A 24,724-nucleotide genomic window follows, 5' to 3' on the forward strand; every position below is an offset into this window, starting at 1 on the left:
AAAGTTTTGCCTTTAGTTATACTAAAAGTTGAACTAGTAACACATGTAGGAATCTTCATCTCCACTTAGATTATAAATGTGCAGCCTTACCTCTCCTGGTGTGTATGGTTGTATTTACTTGTATGCTTTTCTTATCAAGGCATTCATATTCACTTGGTGTTAGATTATATGGCCCACATTGAAGTTAACCTGTCTGTTATCGGAGTTCAGGCCTAATACCTGACACTATTATTAGGATCCTACAGAAAATAAAGCTGGCCATGCACTTATAGATTTCTTTTGGTCAGCCTGCAGGATCTAACAGATTCCTCCAACTAAGGTAAATGGCTTGGATGGGCAAATCTCCCACCAGAGACATTTATATTCTGAAAGCTTGCCTTGTATTCTGGCGGCGTTAGATGGACCGAAACATGATACCTCAGAGGTATTCTATTGGATTTAGGTCAGGCGAGCATGGGGGCCATTCAATGGTATCAATTCCTTCATCCTCCAGGAACTGCCTGAATACTCTCACCACATGAGGCTGGGCATTGTTGTGCACCAGGAGGAACCCAGGACTCACTGCACCAGTGTAGGGTCTGACAATGGGTCCAAGGATTTCATCCCAATACCTAATGGCAGTCATGGTGCCATTTTCTACCCTGTAGAGGTCTGTGCATCCCTCCATGGATATGCCTTCTCAGACCATCACTGACCCACCACCAAAACGGTCATGCTGAACGATGTTACAGGCAGCATAACATTCTCTGCGGCTTTTCCAGACCCTTTCACATCTGTCACATGTGCTCAGGGTGAACCTGCTCTCATCTGTGAAAATCACAGGATGCCAGTGGTGGACCTGCCAATTTTGGTGTTCAATGGCAAATGCCAATCGAGCTCTATGGTGCTGGGCAGTGAGCACAAGGCCCACTAGAGGTCATTGGGCCCTCAGTCTACCCTCATTGAGTCTGTTTCTGATTGTTTGGTCAGACACATTCACACCGGTGGCTTGCTGGAGGTCATTTTGTGGGGCTCTGGCAGGGCTCATCCTGTTCCTCCTTGCACAAAGGAGCAGATACCGGTTCTGCTGATGGGTTAAGGACCTTCTACGGCCCTGTCCACTCTTCTGATGCCCCTGGCTCCAGTGTTCCTGCCTGCCACACACGTTGAGTGAGTTTTAGATGTAAGTGTTTTTAAATATAGTACTATGGTTTTTATCCACACTGACTCAGCGCCTTGCTTGTTGTTCTTTTGCATGCTTCTGTGGGATCCCCCCATCCTTGGCGAGGAGTTTCTGGTCTGCTTGTGTGGTTCTTCAGTCTTCACGGTCCATTCCCTTCTCATTCTGCATATCCATTGGAAGGACCTTTTGATCGCTGTATCCTGAATTAACTGGATTTCTCCCGGAATCCTATCCTCCATCCATTCACCCTGTGGACTGGTTTTTATTCCTTCCTTTTTTATTCTTGTTTCAATTTCATATTTCACTAATTTTTCATTTTCTGTGCGAGCGCTGAAGGGTTGCTCATAGTTACTGATGATCATCCTATATGCTTACACTGCTTTGTATGGCTTTGCACACACACAGCCTCATAGTAAAAACACACATAGCACACAGTTAACCCTTTGATCACCCCACATGTTAACACCTTTCTGCCCAGTGCCATTAGTACAGTATTAGTGTTTTTTTATTAGCACTGATCACTCTATTGGTGTCACTGGGAATGTCAGTGACACCATGTCAGTTCCCCCCAGTGTCAGAATGCCCGCCGCAGTCCCACAGTCCTGCTATAAGTCGCTGATTGCCACCATTACTAGTGAAAAAAACAAAAATGTAAAAAAATTCCAGTTTATATACTGCCATTTGTAGATGCTATAACTTTCACGTAAATCAATAAATTTACATGTATTAGGATTTTGTTTTTAGCAAAGACATGTAGCAGAATACATTTTAGCTTAAATTTATGATGAAATTAGATTTTTAAACATTTATTATTGGATATGTTTAATAGCAAAAAGTCAAAAATGTTGTTGTTTTTTCCTCAAAATAGTCGGTCTTTTTTTGTTTATAGCACAAAAAATAAAAACCACACAGGCGATCAAATACCACCAAAAGAAAGGATATAAATTTCATTTGGGTGCAGTGTTGCATGACCGCGCAATTGTCAGTTAAAGTAACGCAGCACCGTAATGCAAAAAATGGCCTGGTCAGGAAGGGGGGTAAATCCTCTGGAAGGCAAGTGGTTGAAGGAATGAGGTGGCAACACTAGCTGTACGAGAGAGCGGCGCTGCTCTCTCTCCTCACGGGACTTAGTGAGAGTTGCAGGAGTCATTGTTTCCTGCTGCTGTCAATCAAATCCCATGACAAGGAGGTGGGGGGCAGGGCCAGATCTATTGACATACAGTACAGTGTAGCTAGGGATTGAGCCCTCACAGTTACCCCCCCCCCCCCTTCCCCAGCAAGCTGCTTGCTAGGGGGGGTACTCAAAGGCAGGAGCAGCCAGGAGTGTCGGTGGGAACCCCAGAAGAGGAGGATCAGCGCTGCTCTGTGCATACATACATAAGACAAAAAAAAAACAACAGATAAAATAGGTAAACATAAAAAATAAATAACTATTTTGGCTCATAGCCACATGCCTGTGAAACTTGCACATGGACTATTTAGAGAACCAGTTACGCACTTGTTATGGTGTAATACTAAGTTAGTTTTTCAGAGTTGGCATTTGGTAAGGGAACTAGTAGAATGTAGTAATACCCTTGTTATCTAGAATCAAATTTTGCAGAAACAGAGAAGTTGAGGAATGTAATGCATTTCTTTGCACAGATTAACAGATTATGCCTTCTCTCGTATGGTAAATGTAAAATTTATTTAGGTAGGCAGATTAGTCATAAGGTCATTGTCAAGTTGGCTGTTGCAAAAATTATCCCCCTGTTGCATTTGGTAAGCAGTGCTGCTGCCAAACATGGCTCATTGAAGTGAATGCTCCACAACTGACCCGTGACCATGTGCATTACATTTGGTAAGGGAACATGCACAATGTAATAATACATATGTTATATCGAATCAGGGGAAAATTTAACAAAAAAAGCAGAGAAGTTGAGGAATGTAATGTATTTCTTCGCAAAGAGTAACCTGGTGAAGATTGCAGAGTGTTGGTTAACATACGCATGCATGGTAAATGTAAAAATGATTTAAGTAGATACATTAGTCATAGGGTCATTGTCAAGTTGGCTGCAGCAAAAATGATCCCCCTGTTGCATTCTGTAGGCAATGCCACCACCGAACGTGACTTACTCAACTGAAAAGGGCCACTCTGCAACCATCCCTCAACCATGTGCAATTCATGTAGTGGCGGTGCAATGGTATGGCATTTACCAGGTGACAGTAGGCAGTGAGGAGGAGACATATTGCCATCTCACCACCTGTAAAACACCTCTGAAAAGAGATCTGACCATGGCAGTGATAGCACTAGTATAAACATAGCCTTAGAGCTTCAGCAGCCGTATGATTCTACCAGCACTGAAGAATTTTTACTGGTTTCAATAAGAAACCAGTAAAACCTAATCAACACAATTGTCCAAAAATCAGATTTATCCATACAGCATGGAATTTCTGGTGCAAAATGTGCAAGGTGATAGAGACACTTTGTCAGTAGCAAATCATTTGCCTTTGTTTTTCCACTCAAAATTAATCTAAAGAAAATTGGATATTATTTTTATACATTTTTAGTACCAACCCCTTAGGAGTCGCTGAATTTGTATTGGATCCCCCTATACTCTGCACAGCCAGGCAACACGCATATCCACACTTTGCACACTTGGAGTCAGTAAACAGTCCTTGAGCTGGTTTTTGGTTGTTTTTATTAGGGGTTAACAACTTGGATGTGGTCTATTGGTATATGGGATGCCCAAGGCATTGTAAAACTTGAGGACGTACTTCTTGGCAACAAAAACTGTACAAAAATGTGGATCAGAAAAATAGCACTGTCTCTTTAAAGAGCACTGAAGTCCCCTTGATGTACTTCCTTAGACCCCGGATGAATCCTCCTTTTCACCCAGCTGCACTGAGGGTATCCCTGGGCAAGGGATCTTGAACCTGACCGCCCTCTCCCCTTATCTGGCCTAGGGGTTGTAGGAATACTTACACTGTCCTGTCCTGTTTTTAGGAACTTGAATAACACGTCACTTTGTTTTTCATCTGCACTCAGCACTTTGTTCTTTATCGGCATTGAGCACTTTGTTACACTGTAATGATATATGTATTTGTAACATTTTTATTTATGGTTTGAATTGATGTATTTCTCACTTTAGGAATAACTGCTGGACCTGTATTTTGTGATTCTGCGGCGCAGTTCATTTATTTCCTATTAGATTATACTCAAAATGATTCCTCTTCCAGATGATTCCAATCATCACCCCCCCTAATTTTCTGTGCGAGGTTCACAGGGAAGTCTTGCAGTTCTTATGGGTGGACAGCCCACCCAGAATAAGGACCAATATCCTTAGTCTATCAAAGCAGTTGAGGGGCATGGGCTTCCTGGACCCTGACAACGGTCAATAGGCCACCTATCTAGGTAGGTTTCTGGACTGGTGCAAGCATGCCTTCTGAATGCATGAAAGCTGGATGTCCAATGAGCAGGCCTCCTCCCCGATCCCTCTACATGTACTTCCTTGGCTGCAGGACTCATGCCACCATTAAAATTTTTGGTAAGACTCATGCTACCATTAAGATTTTTGGTAAGACCCATCCTAAAGTTATTATTGCAGTGTTTCTCAACCTTTTTACCTTGGAGGAACCCTTGGCAAAAAGTTTGAGATCTTGGGGAACCCCCGAAAAAATTTTTCAGATCTACAGCTCATGGAACATTGGACCTGATCAGCGTGCTGTAGATATAACAACAATTAACAAACAAATGCAGAGCAGTGCAGGGAAGCTGTTGCTGTAATATATCTTTTCTCCTCGATCCCCACTAGCCCTCCTTTCGTCCATCCCAGGTGATATTACACTTAACAGCCTGAGACAGACAGAAGAGGAGGACCTGTGGGGAACAGTGCAGTAAATAACAGTATGCTTCCCTGCACAGCTCTGCAAATCCAAAACACAGGGTTTCCCACATGGGGTTCCACCGCAGATCCATATTGTGGCAGATGTATATTCACCCAATGTTGTTTTTAATATTCACTGACAGAGCGCATTGATACCTGATGCCTCCTCTGTAGTTGTGGTTCCTGTGAACTCACAGGGTGACATCGAGTGGAGTACAGAGAGTGGGAACACGTGGCTTGTCCAGGAGGTGACATCCTTTGTATGGCATCAGTGAATGCAGACTGTGGAGGGGTGAAAAAAGAGAGAGGGAGCACGTGGATTAATGTAGCAGGGGGTGACATCCTGTTTTAGACAGTCAGTGTGCATTAAGATCACTACTGCAAACAACATTGGGCGGTATATATCCGCCACAATGTTGATTTGCAGCGGAACCCCTTGGGACCTCTCGTAGAACCTCAGTTGAGAAACACTGTATTATTGTGTCCTCACCTCGTCTATATACCATATTATTGGAAACCCAGATTTCCAACCTGGGCTCCATTAAGTTAGATTTTGTTCCTATTAGCCAACAAATTTATTTATTTAAGATTCTCAGGGCACCGGGGACTGGAAAACAGTCATCACCATTCAAACAATAGTCAATCCAACCCTACCCCTATAGCAGACATACCACATTAGACATTTCCTTTTGTCCACTCATATGCCTCAGTGTATGCTCTTGAACCCTAGTCTTTCGGTTGTGTACACGACACTTATCACCAGACAAATGAAAATGACCTACTCTTTCCTACAGAAGGCAAACAGATTTGGCCGAACAAGATGGTATATTTTGGTTTTGTCCACTGATTCGCCCATTCTGGCAGGCTGTGTGTGCTCTAATCCACGATCTCATGGATCTTTCTCTTGAGCAGGACCCTGCAGCCTGTCATCTTCACCTCAGTTTTCTCTCTAGACGAAAATATTGCCATTGTCTGGTGATTCACTTTGTAAATGCAGCCAGGGCATTTGTTTTATTATTCACCTCTATGAGGTTAAGACCTGAAGTGCTGCCCACCTGTCTGGCTTTACTCATACGCTGTATGCAATGTTGCTGTAAATAAAGAATTTTTTTGAAAAGGGGGAATACACAGAGGAGGAGTGTTGGGGTACTGGCAGTGAGGAAGAGGAAATCTTTTGGGGAAACTTCAAGGGGGATGTTTCATGAAAGGGGAAAATTCTGCTGGATTTATTGGGCCCAAAATTATCCATTATGAGGGTTATGTGTAAAGGCACCATTTTTCACATTTCCTGATTCCCTGCACTGTAGGAATAGTTGTGGGAGAAAACCTACATGCATAGGCTGGCTACACTTAAACAATAAGGTTTTGGCCCTGACATGTACTGTTGACACAGGAAAGCTGCCATTTTTATTTGACATGTCACTGAATATTTGTGTAGTACAGTTGTATGCACCAAAACACCACAAATTTAACCCATATTGCCATAGCTACCATTCAATTTGGGAAATAACTTCTATTACAAACAAGGTAAGGCAGGCATAAAGTAAGTATATATAGTATTTTGTATTGACACATTTTTTTTTGTTTTATTTTCCCATTGTAAGGCCTTCAAGTAAACAGGGGCAGAGATAGCAATGCAACCTGGTTACTACTTTTTCCAAATGAAAATCCTAGGCCTAAACACTACTTTGCCACTATGAAAAAAATTTAAAAATGGGTTCCCTTGCAAGATATGACCATCAGGTCAGACACTGGTCTCACAGAGGTGATGATGGCTACAAGTAGTTCCCTAGGCATTATCTGCACTTGATTCTCTGTTGTGAAAAAGCTTTTTGATATGGCCTCAACTGCATCCCTGGGCTCATCTGACAATGTGGAAGGTATTGGTTGAATAATGGAAGAGATGAACAATGATGCTGGAGTTGGAAGTCTCACTCATGGAATGCAATTAAAGAAAACATGAAAAAATTAAAGTGGTACATACTTATCTATGATGTGCAATGGTTTTGCACATAGCCCCAAACCTCAACTTCTTGGGTTCCCCCGCAGGCACTCCAGGCTCCTCCCTCCTGCTAAGTGCCGCCATAGCAAGCCACTTGCTATGTGGGCATTTGTGCGTGCTCATTCCCCAGCCCCACTCTGTGTGTCCATAGACACACAGAGCACATCTCAACCCCACTCCCTCCTCACTGACTGTGATAGCAGGGGGAGCCAATAAGGAGGCAGAGAGCAGGGGGAGCCGCTGCTTTCGTGCACATTGCTGGATCAAGATTGGGCTCAGGTAAGCATTGGGGGGGAATAGGGGAGCTGAAGCTGAAGTTTAACTTCATGCATAAAATGCATGATGGTAAAAAACCTTCAGCCTTTAGAACCACTTTAACATATACAACAGGGTTGTAAATCAAATCAATTAGGAGATCTGTCTTACAATGTCTCTAATGGGTTACAATCGCCTATTCTGAAGAGCAAAGAGAACAAGACTACCTGAAAGAAACTATGTGGTATCTGCACATTGGAGAGGGTGTGCCCTTAAAAGAGCAGTGGCACTGTCTAACCCTAGGTTCACATCTAAGCATTTTCCGCAGTGTTTTGCAGAAACACACTACAGTCCATTTAACATGATTTCCTATGGGACACGTTCACATCTCAGTGTTTTCACCTAGTGCCTTTTTTGGACAGGGTCAGGGACTTTTTTTTAAACGCAAAAGTTGCGATTTTGGTTTTATATACTGCAATGGAAACGTTGCAGAAAAGCATGTAGTTTATTTGTGCTGAATTTTTGCCACGTTTTTGATGCATTTTTTATGTGTTTTGCAGTTTAAATCTGCCTAGCATCAAGAAAAATAAAAAATAAATTAAAAAACGCAAAATGCATTAAAAACATGGCAAAAACATGACAAAAACGCAGGTGCAAATACGCAACGCAAATGCAATGCAGAAACAAGTCAAACGCAAACTGCATAGGTGTGAACCTAGCCTTGGAGCACACACCAGATATTCAAAGCACCAATCAAGGAGTGATGGACAGTTGAACAGGAATACAACAAGAGCATAGTACACAGTTGTCAGGCAATATCCGAAACAAGGAAAGGCTAAGGCCTCTTTTACATGGGTGGTTTTTCTGCCGCTTGTAAATGCACGTTGTTTTATTTTGAATTTCCAACACTCCTGGCACAGAGATCACTCACGTTTGTACATTGCATTTATCTGCGATCACTTGCATTTACATGCAGCTGCGGTAATAAATTCTTGCCTTTTCCATAGCAACTGTTTACTTATTTTTTCTATGTACTGCATTTATGTACAGATAGCTGCGGTACATCGCTCCTGGATACTGTCAACTTCATTTTTCCTAAATGCATATCACCATTTGTTATGAAAACGTTGCTAAACGCAGTGCGTGAATGGAGCCATAGGGATACATTGTTTACATTTAGCTGAGGTAAATATGTTCCTCTAACCGCAGCTAAAAGTTGAAATCTAACCGCCCGCGTGAAACGGGCCTTAAGGTCAGGGTGGTCAGCCAACAAATGTAGTTAAATACAAGCTGAAGTAATTAAACGGATAAACGAAAATGCAGGAAATAATATGGACTGGGGCTAGGAAATTAATCTAATGCTCAGGGAAAGGCATTGATCTGAAGCAAGGGCGGACTGACCATTTGGAAACTCGGGCACTGCCCGAGGGCCCGGGGTCAGTAGGGGGCCCCATGAGATGCCCCTGGTACCTTTTTCATTGGCTTTTTTGAGTTTGGGCAAGGACACAGGGGCCCCATGATCCCCTATTGCCCAGGGTCCCTATGAGTTGTCAGTCTGCCCCTGGTCTTAAGACAGCTAAATAGTGAAGTTGATTGACAGGCTGGGTGGAGACTTATCCTGTAGGTACTATATAAACCACCAAGTGTGGTTCTGTGACACCTACACCTCACAGTCCTGAAACAAAGCATGCTGTAAAAAGGAAGGAGAGACCACATGCTAATTGACACACAAATAATAGATCTGCTTAGGTAATATTAAAAGCAGCAAATAAAATAGAAAGGGCAGAAACATGAGCTTTGATATTGCTGATCTTGCCATGGCTTTACATCGGTAAAAAAGACATTCCACTCAAACTAAAAGGAACTCTAGATCCAACAAGAATTGATTTGGATGTCAAAGCTAAAAGGTATTCTATCTAGCTTATTTTGTTGTGGTGATCGCATGGAGGCCAAACAGATAAAAACTCATGAATACTTTTTTGAATGCCAGAGCAGACATTACTCCCTTTCCTGACAATGATAAAGCAATTGATAAGAATTCACCAGCTGTATTTGCTTAAACAATCTGCTTGTGGCAGAATTACCTTTTTTTTGTCATGGGAAAATGAACAAAAAATATATATCTTTTTATGCAGCTTACAGTGTAAGACTGGCCATACATTATACTAGGGATGTGCTGATACCCTTTTTTGATCGCGAGTACGTGTACTGATACCTTGCGGTGCCCTTTGCGTCAATACAAAATATATGGACTTAAATTGCACTGCAAAGAATAGCGTGCAATTTGAACAGGAATGTGGTGTGATTCCTGTCCAAATCGCATATGGTTTCCCTACTACTCCTGTGTGAACCCAGGCTTGCCAAACCTCCCTGCACTGATCCCATGCTGTCACAGAATGAAAAGCAGGGGATTTTAAATCCCTGCAGCTTTCTCTTCTCTCAGTGCAGGAATAACAGTATGGGCTAGATGGCTTTTAACAGTACCATGACAGTGCTGACCAATCAGAAGCTGTCCTGACCCATACTGTCATTCCTGCAAGAAGAGGAGAGAGAACCGCTTCAGGGGTCTGGGTATTTGAAATCCCCATGGCTTTCTCTCCTCTCCTTGCAGGGATGACAGTATGGGCTAGATGGCTTCGGTGATGATGCTGACCAATCAAAAGCCATCACGCCTGTACTGTCATCCCTCGGAAATCCCCAGCTTTTCTGTCTGTGACAGCATTGGATCGGTGCAGGGAGGTTTCCTGCACTGCTCCTTTCTGACCCATGTGCTATGACAAGCCTGGGTTCACACAGGAACAGTGGGGAAACAGTATGCGATTTGGACAGGAATCACACCGCATTCCTGTTTAAATTGCATGCTATTTGTTCCGGTGCTAGTTGCGTGTATACATTTTGTATTAATGCAAATTGCACTGCAAAGTATCCGTTTCAGGTAATGGGAGCATTTTCACGAGTACGCGTGAAAATACTGGGTATTGGCACATATACAGGTATCGGTGTATCCTTACATTATACTATTTTCCTTTAGATTTACCAAAACCTGAAAACACTTTCAATTTGTATGCAATTTGGCAGGCCCTTGCACTACTTAGTTGAAGGAAAATCTAAAGTGAATTGAATAAGAAAATTGTACAATGTATGGCCAGCTTAAGGCCCAAGCTACCTACTGTTTTGCAAACACTTTATTTTCTGCCTTGTTCTGTCTGACTTTCTGTCTCAAACTGACTGTTTTCAATTACCTATTAGCAATGGCATAAAGAATTTAAAAAAAGAATTAAGTAACTGCAGGGGATACAGCAGTGTAAAATTGTCCAGTAACAGGACAGTTTTAATTAGGGATCATAGGCCTAACTGGTGCATCCCCTGCTCTCTTAGAGAAAGCAGACCAACTGGTATTTCGTTGCTCCCAGGACATATTACATGATGCTATATTTTGTTGGCCAGATAGCACACGATACTGAAATGTAAATGCAGAAGAAGAGTGTCTGTGGTTCAGGAAAATAGAGGATGGCAGCAACAGTTGTCTTAGCTGGGGAGCAGGGGCAGACTGACAACTCATGGGGCCCCCGGGCAGTAGGGGATCATGGGGCCCCTGTGTCCTCGCCCACACTCAAACCACACCCAAAAAAGCCTTTGAAAGGTACCAGGGGCATCTCATGGGGCCCCCTACTGACCCCAGGCCCCTGGGCAGTGCCCGAATTCCCAAATGGTCAGTCCGCCCCTGCTGGGGAGTAATCAGAGGGACTTGTCAAGTAGTTGGACAAGGCAGAATGACAGAGACATGGTCAGTAAACAGGCAGAAGCTCAGTGCAGACAGCAGGCAGAGAGGAGGTCAGTAAATGTGCAAAGGGTTAGTCCAGACAACAGGCAGAGGAGATAGACAAACGCAGGCAGGGTTCAGTCCAGGCAGCAGACAGAAACATGGTCAAAGTACAAGCAAGAGTAAGTACACAGACAGATCAGATACAGGCAATGGCTGCTAGTGAGGCATGTAGAAAAACATCACAAGCACCAAGTGCATAGCATCTGATGTTTAAATCTTGCACAGTTTGACAGGGGACCAATAGGGAGTTAGAAAGGAAGAGCAGGCTGTGGTGGTGTAGCCAGGTAAAAGGAGCCACTTTGCCTGGAAAACCACACACCACAGCCAATGGGGAATGAGGCATCAAGGAAGCAGTTGTGTTGCCTGGGAGAAGGAATGCCGCAAGGACCAGCAGAGGCACACCAGGAGGCATGACAGGAAGCAGCAGAGGAGACCTGAGAATATGGCTGGACCTGATGAGCTGCACAGGGGATAGGGTAACTTGGGTAAGTCCTTAAATTGTAAAAACAAATTTAAAGGCCTTTGTTAGATACTTTAGGGTTAATCTACTAAAAATGGCAGGTGCAAAATCTGGTGCGGCTGTGCATGGTAGCCAGTCAGCTTTTAACTTCAGCTTGTTCAATGAAGCTTTGACAACCTGGAAGCTGATTGGTTTGTATGCAGAACTACATGAGATTTTGCATTGCCAGTTTAAAGGATAAGGTCACCTTTGGGAACATGTAACATGTTCCCACTGCTGCTGGCTGCCCCCCTCCCTGTGACAGAAGTACAGGAAGAAGTTCCCCATACAAGTTGTCACTATTTAAAAACAGAATGAACTACAAGTCCCAACATCCTTAGCAGCTGTCGGCTTGTAGTTCTCAATGAACTACCATGGAGCGCCGTGATAGTTCATTGAATCTTCCTGTAAGTATATCTGCTTACCTGTACATCCCGTATAGGCTAGCAAATATACTGACAGGTCTGTAAATATCACCAGAGATCTGCTGATCACTGGTGCAATGCTTTCCAGGCTCCTGCAACCAAAATAATAAATGCTAATTTTTTTACTTGCAGACAAATGCGCATTTATTATTTTTGCTCAAAACTGAACTTATCCTTTAAGTAAATCAACTCTTGTGTTGTGGGGTGACAATCTCCTGCTTGCAAATTACGCTGTCATATGCTTTCCCAAAAGAAAAAAATAAGCTTCAGTGCTGATGCATATTCCTCTTAAATAATACACTGTTTTTACAAAAAAGGCCCTTTTAGAAAAAAAGCAGCTAGGAACAAAAAAGAAACCATTTGCAGCCAGCAAAAAATGTAAAATATGCCCTTTATAAACACACATTCAACCTGTTATGATTGTAGATAGTGCATGTTTAGAGCCTGTAAAGTGGCTGCAGGACACACATCAGGAACATTAACATGTAAAATTCCCTTTTTTCCCCCATCCCCAAGTTCCCCCAAGATACATTGCATTTTTGTACTTGAAGGACATTCAGTAAGGGCTTACATCTTACATTAGTGTCTATATGCCCTACTCAGATCTGTCCCTGTGCACTTTACCAGCAGCACCGAGCCCCTATGCTTAGCCTATGCCTGGTAAACAGATTGTTAATACAGCTGCTGAGAACAGTGCCTTTTTATAGTGAGGAGCTGGCACAAAACAAAGCCCTCATTACTGGCCAATCTATGGCACCTCACCTAAGTTCAGAGGCCAGGAAGTGTATTATTTGTAGTGGGTTTCTATGGAAACTGCATTATGCTGATGTGTCTGCAAACCGTCAACGAGTTGGGTTCATTGCGTAACATGCTTGACCTGAACTGAAGGTGAAGCTGTTGAGTATCATTACAGAATAGGAGAGATTCTGAATATAGATAAATAGAGTACTTAAAAAGACTTGAATGCAATCACAAAAAGGCTGTCCAAGAGCTGTGTTTTTCATCCAACTCCATATAGAAAATTCAGTTCTTCAGTTAACGTACACGAGATGTCAGACATGTGTTGATAGTCAAATCTTTGGAGAAAAGCTTTCAAATCACCAAAGTTTCACATTTATGACTAAAGTAAATAAAGATGTAAAGGCAAAACTTCATGTTGAAGAGACACTAAAGAATTACAGAGATATTTTAAGGAGAACCAAAAGTCTTGGTGCAAATAAGTTGACAGAAAGATTGATTGATCAAACTTTTTTTAGGAAATTAATAGGTTAGGTTAACTTTGGGTGGGCTGATAGGTAATTAAACGGTTACAATAATAACTGGCATGGTATCCCCTAACCTCAGGTTGTCCTATACAGGAGTGCAATGGATTGGGGTACCTGGAGAGCTAAGAGGATATGAGGCAGCACACCAGCGATATGGGCGACTACCATGGAAATCACTCTTCGAACCAACAATTAAGCTAGTGACGAATGGAATTCGGGTTTCAAGCCTTATGAGCAAATATCTGTCTTTCTTTGAAAAGTTAATAAAAAAACACTCTATTTGGTAAGCACAATGGATGAGGAGATCATATGCAGTGTTTGGTATACTGAAATAGATTGATTGATAGATAAATGGATAGATACTGTAGATTGATTTTTCAGTATCAGTTGATTAAAGAAAAAGTGTTTCCCAAAGAACATAGTGCTGACTATAAGCATAAGAAGTAGTCAGCTCTTGATTTGGTGTGTATAAGTTTGGAAAGTCTATTAATACTGGTATTTCTTTTGTTACATAGACTTAGAATAACAGTCAACTTTGATGATTAAGACTCTGCATCCATCTATTTTTTACAGTCAGCTGTTGTGTGAGAATAAAGAGGTTCTAACAGAAGGACAGGCCATAAACTTCACCCAGCTAGGGTATACCCTTCGAGCGTTGGCAGATGAAGGAGCTGATAGCTTCTACAATGGATCCATCTCAAGGAAGATGCTAGAGGACCTCCATAATGAGGGTTTGTTCTCCTCTTTATGTGTGTCTTTTACCTAATACTATATATTCTGATTTTTCCTTCATTTAGTTAGAATACACCAATCTGTGAACTTAGTTGTATTTCAAAGAGATTCATACTTCAATCATGCCAATGTAGTGAGTTGGTAGGATTCACTATCTGTAAAACGGAGATCTCTCCTTAAGGTATGTTAAGCTGGCTAAACACAAATTAATTTGTATCTATCTCTGTTTAGGTTCAAACAGAATGTCCAATCATATTTGGAAGTGTTTATTGTTTTTTCCTGCTTTCTCTAAAGTATGACCATAAATACAATCAAAATTATTTTACTGAAAGGGTAGTTGCTGCTTGGAATAAACTTCCAGCAGAGATAGTGAGCCAGTCAACAGTAAATGGCTACACACATGCTTGGGACAAACATAGATCTATACTCAGACAAAAAAGTTAACGGGAAAAAAACAAACAAACAAAATAAATAAAATACAAAAAACACACAAAAAAAGAAACCGGACAGACTTAATGGACCACTTGGTCTTTTTTTCTGCCGTCATTTTTCTATGTTAATTATGATTTTTTGAAATAATTTTTCTTTCAATTGCTTTCTCCTGCATCCCATAAAAAGATCAAATCAGAAAATTGAATTGAAAAAAAACAGAAAAATTTCCCAATTACTTCTTTGTCTTTGACCTTAAAGACATTAAAAAAGTGATCAAAAGTTTGCTCATAATACATTTTTTGAAGCTATACCTGAAATATCAGATTACTAAACAACTAAAGTGAAAGGTGTGTGAACACTTTTATACATATGCTTAAAAGGGCTTTTCTGCTTTGACTGACAAAGTGAAGAACCCCTTTATCAGGGATTCATGGGAACCAGTCAGATCTCTGCACTAATCCCAGCCAATAAGCTTTTTGAGACTTCTACCCATAATCTACTGTCTTCAGCCAAGCAAAAAAGAGGGGTATCTCTAAACATGGAGTTTTTTTTGATGAAGGAGGTGATTGTAGCCGTATTAGTGCACTTGCAACAGAAACAATTCAGTATTGTCCGTGATACTTTTTTATTTGCACTAACATACAATTTTGAGGACAAGCTTTCGGGGTGTGTCCCCTTCAAGGTCCAAGCAGTACTGCTTGGACCTTGAAGAAGGGGACACTTCCCGAAAGCTTGTCCTCAAAATTGTATGTTAATGCAAATAAAAAAAGTATCACGGACAATACTGAATTGTTTTTGGATGAAGGAGTTTGCCATATCGCTAATGAACTCAGAAAGCCCCTGTAACAGTTATTACTCTACATGCTGGAAACAGATCAACAAATAATATAAAGAGTTAACATTTCAGCCATTTTTAATATCTGTTCTGCTGTCATTTCCTTTTAGTATGATTTGCTTTACCTATGTTTTTCCTCCATATTCTTTTGCACCACACTAATTCATAGTATAATGTATTTGTATTAGGAAGCTTTTTGACTGCAGAAGACTTACAAAATTACAAGGTGCAAATTGTAAGACCTTTGAACTATTCTCTTGGAGCCTACACTTTGTATTCTCCTCCACCCCCAGCAGGAGGAGCTTTAGTTAGTTTCCTACTCAATATACTAGAAGGTAAGAACATGTTATTCATCTAGGCAGTTAATAAACTGCAACAAGTTGTGTTTTGCTTTTATGTACTATGGAAAAAATCTCATGAAAGTGTAAATGTATAATTTCAATGGATGCTTAGGTTTGAGTTGATAACAGTTTTAGTATAATGCTGACTAATGAGGTGAGGATCTATTCTTTGCTCTCAAATGAATTTGAATACTGTAGATATTTTTAATTGCTAAACTTGTGACGTGGGGACTCAGTTTCCATACTTTTCCCTCTGTTCTGAACTATGCTACAGAAAATCCTGCCATATGGATTTTCTATTCAATAACTTGATTTACTGTTTTTATTCAATAAAATGTGCAAAGAGGTAAGCAAACTGCAGTAGCCCACATATATTATATTTAAACCTGTTTAACTGATCTAGGTACAGTTCACCTAACTCTGACTGTTGTCATGATTTACTGCGTTTTGCACATCCTTGTTACCCTTTGCACTTCTTATTGAACTTACCCACAATGAGTATCTCTGTTACAAGGTTTTCCCTAGTTTGTTACTGACTACCCAATGAGCCAGCTGGATCTGTGCAAATGCTCTCCAAGCATATGAACCATTTCTCTACAGTGTGATGGGAATATGTTTCACGCATTTATATTATAGCAATTTCACACACAGGGTTTTAATATCAGATCTGAGTTGCTTTTGTAGCCCATGTGCAGCAATGGTCAGGCCCAGATCTAGGGGGGTGCTAGGTTGGTCTGCCCCCTCCCCCAGATTTGGTTGTGCCCCTCCAAGTCTGTGATGGAGACAGATGATTTAGGGGGGCACAAAGAGACGAGGACAACTGATGTAAGGGAGCACCCAGGTGGGGACCATGGTGTAAAGGGGAACTCTGAAGTAAAATGGGAATCTATTAGGGACACATAGGGCGCACAGATTCTTGTAATTCATTCAAGTCTAATGTCAGCTTAAAGTGTTACTAAACCCAAGACCCTGCATTCACTATATCTGGTCTCCCACATTACACAGAACATGAAAGTGCAGTTATTTTAGTAAATATAAACTGCTAAATACCTTTTTCTCATCAACAGTTAGAGCAGTCTTGTGACTTCAGCTGAGTACTGGTTAAAGCTTGTAGGAGGAGTTTTCTTTCTGCTCTAGGAGGATGCAAAACCCCTGACCTCGGTCTGGACAGTGCTGATTGGCCCTGTGCTGATTACATGCACTCTCCCAAGAAAAAAAAACAAACTTCTCTAGCAATACATACTAAACTGAGCATGTGTGGAAGGGCTACGGGTTCAGTCTGTCTTATCAGTGTGGACATTTGAACAAGAGGAGGGGCATAGAAGAAAGAATCAAACTGCCTTCTTACACAATGCAGAGGATTAACCCCTTAGGTTCCACAGTGAGTATAACAAGCATGCTTTACTGGATATACAGACTGATTTTTACTGTTGTGGGTTTATTAACACTTTAATACATACTAGTGTTCCCTATTCACTTCCTGCATTACCTCTGCACTAGCAGTCAGACATTACTGCCGGGTCATGAATTGTGGCACAGAAGTGCAGAGTGAACAAGGGAATACTGGTCCCCTGCATCTGTGACAAACAGTCAATGACTCAACAGTGTTAACAATATGTCCCCATAACATACTAATACAGCACACTAAAACTCAGAAGAGAGTAGTTGGCCTTGTAACGAAGTAGAGTAAGCTGGACACTGCTAGGCACATAATTGTGAAAACATGTAAAACAGTAAACAGAGAAACAAAGACAATTATATATTTAAAACAAATGAATAAGCCATCTACTATGTTGATCCTCTGCAGTAGGCAAAGAATGTTTAACTGTTGATTCAGAACCCCTTTAATTTAATTTGAACTCAAGTTGGAGCAACTGACAGAGGACATCTGTTTTCAGGTTATCACTTTTCTGCAAGCTCTGTGCAGAGTGAGACAGAACAGATACAGACCTACCATTACATTGCTGAAGCCTTTAAATTTGCTAATGGACAAAAGAGAAAACTGGCAGAGAGTCTGGCAGCTGGTAACACAAAAGAGGTATGAATATAAATGTATATGATGGACAGTGGTGAATCTGATTGGTATATAAATGCACAGCAGAGGATAGAGTTACCAGATGTTAATTTTGCTGACTGGCTTCACCCATCTGAAAAGCAATGCTTTGTATCAGTCCTAAGCAAGATTACAGTATATTTAATGCTAGACAGACTAAAATCTGCACATTTAGATATCACAGTGTGGTCAGTTCACAGAGATAAATACTGCTTGAAGTTATGCTGTTGCCTTTTTTGCAGTATTCAAAGCTGCATTCCAGCTATGAATATTTTTGGAAAGTGAAGGGATGGACGCTGCTCCACCAACCCCTGGAGTCCAACGTTAAGGAATGGCCTCAGTCGCCGTACTCGCCATGCCTTTGATGCGTTTCACACCATCCACTGGGCTTGGTCACAAGTGTGACCAAGCCCCAGTGGACGGAGCGAAATGCATCAAAGGGCATGGCAGTATGGCGGCTGAGGCCATTCCTTAACATTGGACTTCTGGGGTCGGTGGAGCAGCATCCATCCATTCACTTGTATTGGCTGACACTGGAATCGCTCAGTCTCATGCTCCCCTCTTCTCATTTGCCGGTGGGTGATTCTTTTCCTTCCATCCATAGCTTGGAGCAGCGCCATAAGGTATACTTTTTCACCAAATATTTTTGCGTAGTTACATTGGTCCATATTAGTTCATCTTGGACTAATATAGGTTAGCATATTTCATACCTGGCTGATCCCCGTGGCACCGGAGAATCCATGTAGCTTGGTAGGGGCACCATTCAGAGAATGCTTTGCATTTGCACAATCAATGCAAAACATTCTCTTGGACAAGGTGGAAATGTGGAGCAGTGTCACAATCTCCACTTCATCCAATCTCAGAACGCTTTGCATTCATTGATCATACAGGGATCAACAAGGTATGAAATATGCATACTTACATTGGTTCAAACTGAATCAATGTAACTGAAAACACTTTCCATGCCTGGATGCAGCTTTAACACATACATTTGTGTTTATTAGACTTCTTATTTTATCGCAGATCAATCCTCTGGCTGCAGTGGGAAGTGAAATATTTTGTTATTTATCAGCGGTATTACTAGCACTGCAAAATGTAACACCTCCTGCTCAGGCTACTGATTACTGGGGAACTGACAGCCACTGGCATCCTGACTACCATTACTCATCCTTACCTGGCCCATTCAGCTTACAAGTGAATGTAAACAAAAGGAACAGTAAAATAACTATGTAAAAAATAGTGAATCTGTAGCAGGGAAAGATCAGGTCCTATCTACACAACACAGAACTTAACTGTGTGACAGAGCTGTGTAAATCTCAGGCAGGGACAGGCAAATAAAATCCTTTGACATGTAAAACAATTCTTACTGAACCCAGATTTAAAATTAAAAAGGATGTGTGCTGATTGGTAAAGAATTCCTCTGTTCATTCAGTTTCTTTTCCTACCTTCACTCCTACAGCTTTTAGACACTCTGCTGTCACCAATCTTCGCACAGAAGATAAGAGAGAAGATTGATGACTCTGGTGATCACACACTCAGCTTCTATAATGTGTCTTCTGTTTATCCTGAAACATTAGGCACCACTCACATCTCTGTCATTACCAAAGATGGGAGTTCGGTTTCTGTCACAAGCTCCATCAATCATGTGTAAGAATTTTCCTTTTAAATTTGCATATATATTTTTGAGTAGAGAAGACAACTATTTCTGATTTTATGTATTTGAATAACTTTTATATCATTTTCAATCAGGGTTGACAAACACCTATAAATTCAAAAGCCCAAACAATTAAAGTTCAATTTGGGTTGTCTGGGAGACAAATGCAACTTCTATTTTCTGTCTGCTGCCTCCTACCGTACTACATACTGTATATTATCGTTTATAGGCCTTTTCACCTTCTCCAAATTAGTCTCTAATAATCTTTCAGAACATATCAGTGGTCTCTGGTCATCTTTGGGAGCAAATCAATAGTCTCCAGTCATATATGAGAGCATGTTTGTGGCCTCCAGTAATCTTTGGCAGCACATCGGTGTTCTCTGGACATCTTTAGGAGAAAGTCACTGATGTCATGTCAACTTTGAGAAAATGTCAGTAATCTCTAGTCATCTTTGAGAGAAAGTCAATGCATTGTAGTCATCTTTGGGATAATGTCAGTTCTCTCTAGTCATCTTTGGGAGCATGCCAGTGGTCTCTAGTCATCTTTGGGAGCATGCCAGTGGTCTCTAGTCATCTTTGGGAGCGTGTCAGTGGTCTTTAGTCATTTTTTGAGCATGTCAGTGACCCCTAGTTATCTTTGAGAGCCTGTCAATGGTCTCTAGTGCTTTTTTCCAGCATATCAGTTGCTATGTTTTATCTCTTCCAGCATATCTGTGATTTTAGATGATTCTTGCAACATAAGAGTTGCCGAGTAGTCCTCTATCACTAGTCACTTTTTGCAGTATGTCAGTGCTCTTAGTTTCTTGCATCATGCTGACAGCTTCTACTGGTCTCTCATAAAAACTTCACTTACTTCTAACTATCTCTTGCAATATATCAATGGTCTTTTGTAATGGGTATGGTAAAACAGGGATGAAATTTTAAAGTTTTACCATGTCTGTTATGATTTAGAGTCAAACAAGTTAAACTTTTCCTTTTAACCCATGAACAATTATTGCCGCAATATGCTTAGTTCTTTGCAGTGTTGAGGTAAGTGATTTACAGAAACATTCTACACCTTCATACCCTTGTGTTGAATCCTTGGTATTCATTCTCCTCATCACTCTGTCCATGACCACAATCATCTTTCCTATATGCATCCATTGTCCATCAAGCTCTGTTCTTGGCATCTTACAGTTGCCAGGAAAGGGTCAGGAGTGTACACTGCACTGCGTATGTTGTGTACCCCAATAAAAAAAATTGATAGAAAAAGCAGTTTTTTGGCAGTAGATATTTATAAAGTATTGTTTATCAGAGAATTGTATCTGCTAACAAATTGTTGATTAGAACTTTAGTTCCTCTACCCATACGTTTTGCAGATTTTTCAGCTGGTTTGGTATTATAATATGCTCATCACACCCAATTTAGGTTGTTATCAACAACGCCTCTTTTTTTTAACACTAACTCTTTCTTTGTAGTGTGCCCTCACTTACATAAAAAGAAATAGAGGGTCAGCTCTTATAAGGGTAAACTAGACTATCAGAGAGGATCAATAGCCTGTCCTTTCAAGAATAATAGCAGACATAACATTTAATTACACCATGTTTTTCTCCCTACAGAAAGAGTCATACACCCGGCTCTCAGGCCTCAACTGCTGACAGGTATAAGGTCCTGTCTCCTCATAGTGCTTTTATACATATAAATATGGGCTCTACCTTAGCCCTGATTTAAAAAAAATAATATATAAATATCTCAAAAGATGCATGAAGTATACTTATTGATGACACTCAATTGATAAAAACAACTACAATACCTTTATTACACATTGACATAGACAGACAAGAAATATATTAAGACCTGATTACCACTAGATCACCAGTTGTTATACCAATCTTCATATATTCTTATATACTGTGCAGGCCTTTTATGTGTATATGTTTATATACAGTATGTATATATGTATGGTGGCCACCAGGAACTACCAGCTAGATTATATGCAGAGTAAAAAAAAAAGGGGTACGCTGTCTCTTAAAAATTCCAAAGTGTAATTGTGCATACAATATCAAACCATATTATTATAGAGAAAATAGATCATGCAAGCTCAATATATGCAATAACATAAATAAATATAAAGATAACATCACAAATAAGGTTGTGCCAAAACACCATAATCAACTTTAAATAAATAAATAAAATAATAAACCTAGAAGAGTATATATCCATACAGATGGACAAATGTGTGTGTGTGTGGACAAAAATAAGCAAAATGCCTAAATATGTCAAAACAAACTTAAAAGGTATATGTGATATAACCCAGTACTCCACTCTCAAAATAGAAAAAACATTATAAAAGTGTATATGCATACAGATGGACAAATGTACATATGGACAAAAGTTTAATGAACAAGCATAAATATTGGAAACAAAGTTGAAGATGAATAAAGCAACCAAAATGTGCAAAATATCCATACAGATGAATAATTATCCTGGTGAACAATCCAAAATCAAGATGGAAAATCCCAAAAGAAAAGGAGACATGCTTCAAAGAGTAAGATGGAGAGCATTCAGTGCTGCAGGAATAGAGGGTGCCAGGAAATCACACCACCCACATGTAAGGTGAACTCCTTACCAGAGACACTGATCCCACACAGAGATCATGAAGCGCCTTGCTGTCCCACAGCACAAAATATTGAAAACACACCACTCCATCTAGATACGATTCTGTAGAAGTGTGTAAAACAAGAAAGGACCACCATAGTGCAGTGTGTTAAAACCAAAGGCTTTTAATATGGTAATGTATTTACAATAAAAAGACAATCACAAGCATATAACAAACGATGAGCATCACCAGATTCCGCCAGCGTGCATAATAGCATCATGTGTTCGGCCCTGCTCTAATGCGTTTCACTGTAAACGGAGTCTTCAGTGGATAGAGGCATAACACGGGACATCCACTGCTCTCTTAAATACAGTCCAGGAAGAGGAAACTACAGGCTAACCGACCAAAAAATATCTACAAAAAATTATATCTGCAAAAAAACAACCCAAAACATAAAAAGGTCATCTAAAAAAGTGATTATGAGGATTAAGAACAAAAAAAAAAAAAAATTTAATAAAAACAAAAAAAATACATAGATATTCATAGATATCAATGAGAGCCCGAAAAGAGGGCAACATCTTGTGGTCAAAATCAAATTAAACATCCTCATATTACCATATGCCGCAGGATCTCCAAACTGAGACTGCATTTTCACAGACTAATTCTGGAAATAAAACCAGTAAAATCTTTAAAAATACCAATAAAACAGTCAATAAAATAACCGCAATAGAGAAGAAAAAGGAAAGAATTAAGAATTGTTAATGAAACAGTTAATATCCCATTCCTCATTATGACCCAGTGGGTAATAAGTTCTGAGATGGTAAATCCACTGGGTTTCGTGTTGTGAAATAACCCTCTTTGGGTTACTTCCATGCCAATTAGGAGAGTATTTATGTATAGCAACTAATTTTAACCACTTGTCCTCCAGAGGATTTACCCCCCTTACTGACCAGGCCATTTTTTGAGTTATGGCGCTGCGTTACTTTAACTTATAATTGCGCAGTCATGCAATGCCGCACCTAGATGACATTTACGTCCTTTTTTTCCCATGAATTGAGCTTTCTTTGGTGGTATTTGATCGCCTGTGTGTGTTTTATTTTTTGCGCTATAAGCAAAAAAAAGGACAATTTTGAGAAAAAAACTATTTTGGACTTTTTGCTATTAACCACTTACCCTGACCAGGCCTTTTTTTGCTGTTTGGCGCTGTACTACTTCAACAGATAATTGCGCGGTCATGCAATGCTGTACCCAAACGAAATGTACATCCTCTTTTTCACACAAATAGAGCTTTCTTTCAGTGGTATTTAATCACCTGTGCGCTTTTTATTTTTTGAACTATAAACAAAACAAAAGACTGAAAATTTTGAAAAAAACAATATTTTCTACTTTCGGCTATAAAAAATATATCGTAAACTAAAAGTTACTCATAAATTTAAGCCAAAATGTATTCTGCTACATGTTTTTGGTAAAAAAAAATCCCAATAAGTGTATATTGATTGCTTTGTGTGAAAGTTATAGTGTCTACAAACTATGGTATAGATAATTTGAAATTTACACAGAATTTTACTTTCTGACTGCTCATCACATTTCTTAAGGTGCTAAAATACCAGGATAGAGGAACAGCGCTGAACTATTTTAACTGACAATTGCACGGTCATGCAATGCTGTACATAAATTAAATTTATGTCCTTTTTTCACACAAATAGTGCTTTCTTTTGGTGGAATTTGATCACCTATGCGCTTTTTATTTTTTGCGCTATAAACAAAAAAACCCCCTGTCATAAAAAATATCCAAAAAATTCTAATTTCGTCATAAATGTAGGCGAAAATGTGTTCTGCTACATGTTTTTGGTAAAAAAAAATCCAAATAAAGTGTATATTAATTGCTTTGTGTGCCAGTTATAGCGTCTACAAACTATGGTATAGATAATTTGAAATTTACACAGCTTTTACTTTCTGACTGCCTATCACATTTCTTAAGGTGCTAAAATACCAGGATAGAGCAAACACCCCCAAATGACCCCTTTTCGGAAAGTAGACACCCTAAGCTATCTGCTGAGAGGCATATTGAGTCCATGAAAGATTTGTTTTTTTTCACAACGTTTTGGAAAATGACAAAAAGTTTTGTTTTGTTTTTTACACAAATTTGTCACTTAAATGATATATTGCTCACAAAAGCCATGGGTATATATGGAATTACACACCAAAATACATTCTGCTGCTCTACTGAATATGGGGATACCACATGTTTGAGACTTTTTGGGAGCCTAGCCACATACAGGAGCCTGAAATCCAATGACCACGTTGAAAGCCTGAAGGTGCGTAACTTCTTCATTTCACTTCCTCACTACCTATCACAGTTTCGGAGGCCCTGAAATGCCAGGATAGCACCAACCCCCCCCTCCAAATGACCCCTTTTTGGAAAGTAGACACTCCAAGGAATTTAAAAAGAGGCATGGTAAGTATTTTGCAGATCTCATTTTTTCTCACAAGGTTTTGAAATATAAAAAAAAGAAAAAATATGTTGTTTTCTTTCTTCATTTTACAAAAACATGTGGCAACAAACAAGATCTCAAAAATACTCATCAAATACTTATCAAATTCCTTGGGATGTCTACTTTCCAAAAATTGGTCATTTGGGGGGGTTTGGTGCTATTCTGGCATTCCAGGGCCTCCGAAACTGTGATAGTTAGTCAGGAAGTATAATGAGGAAATAAAGCCCTTTAAAAGCCTGAAGGTGCTTATTGGTTTTTTGGGATCCTGTACTTGACTAGACTGCCAAAATGTCTCTCACATGTGGTA

General features: G+C 40.1%; 1 protein-coding gene across 2 annotated transcripts in view; it reads left to right on the forward strand.

Moving 5' to 3' along the window:
- The window catches only part of GGT5 (gamma-glutamyltransferase 5), a 126,366-nt gene that overhangs the window by 45,885 nt on the left and 55,757 nt on the right, over window positions 1–24,724 (forward strand). Inside the window, exons 4-9 of one of the 2 annotated variants that reach the window (XM_089653221.1) lie at window positions 13,391–13,580; window positions 13,871–14,028; window positions 15,485–15,631; window positions 17,536–17,675; window positions 19,150–19,337; window positions 20,943–20,984. In XM_089653221.1, the coding sequence (XP_089509347.1) occupies window positions 13,391–13,580; window positions 13,871–14,028; window positions 15,485–15,631; window positions 17,536–17,675; window positions 19,150–19,337; window positions 20,943–20,984 (865 nt within the window). The remainder of the gene's footprint in view (window positions 1–13,390; window positions 13,581–13,870; window positions 14,029–15,484; window positions 15,632–17,535; window positions 17,676–19,149; window positions 19,338–20,942; window positions 20,985–24,724) is intronic. The other variant, XM_089653222.1, reaches the window with a different exon arrangement.

Source organism: Staurois parvus, unplaced genomic scaffold, assembly GCF_062004578.1.
Source record: "Staurois parvus isolate SC_StPar_1 unplaced genomic scaffold, SC_StPar_1.0 ptg000704l, whole genome shotgun sequence".
Classification (NCBI taxonomy): Eukaryota; Metazoa; Chordata; class Amphibia; order Anura; family Ranidae; genus Staurois; species Staurois parvus.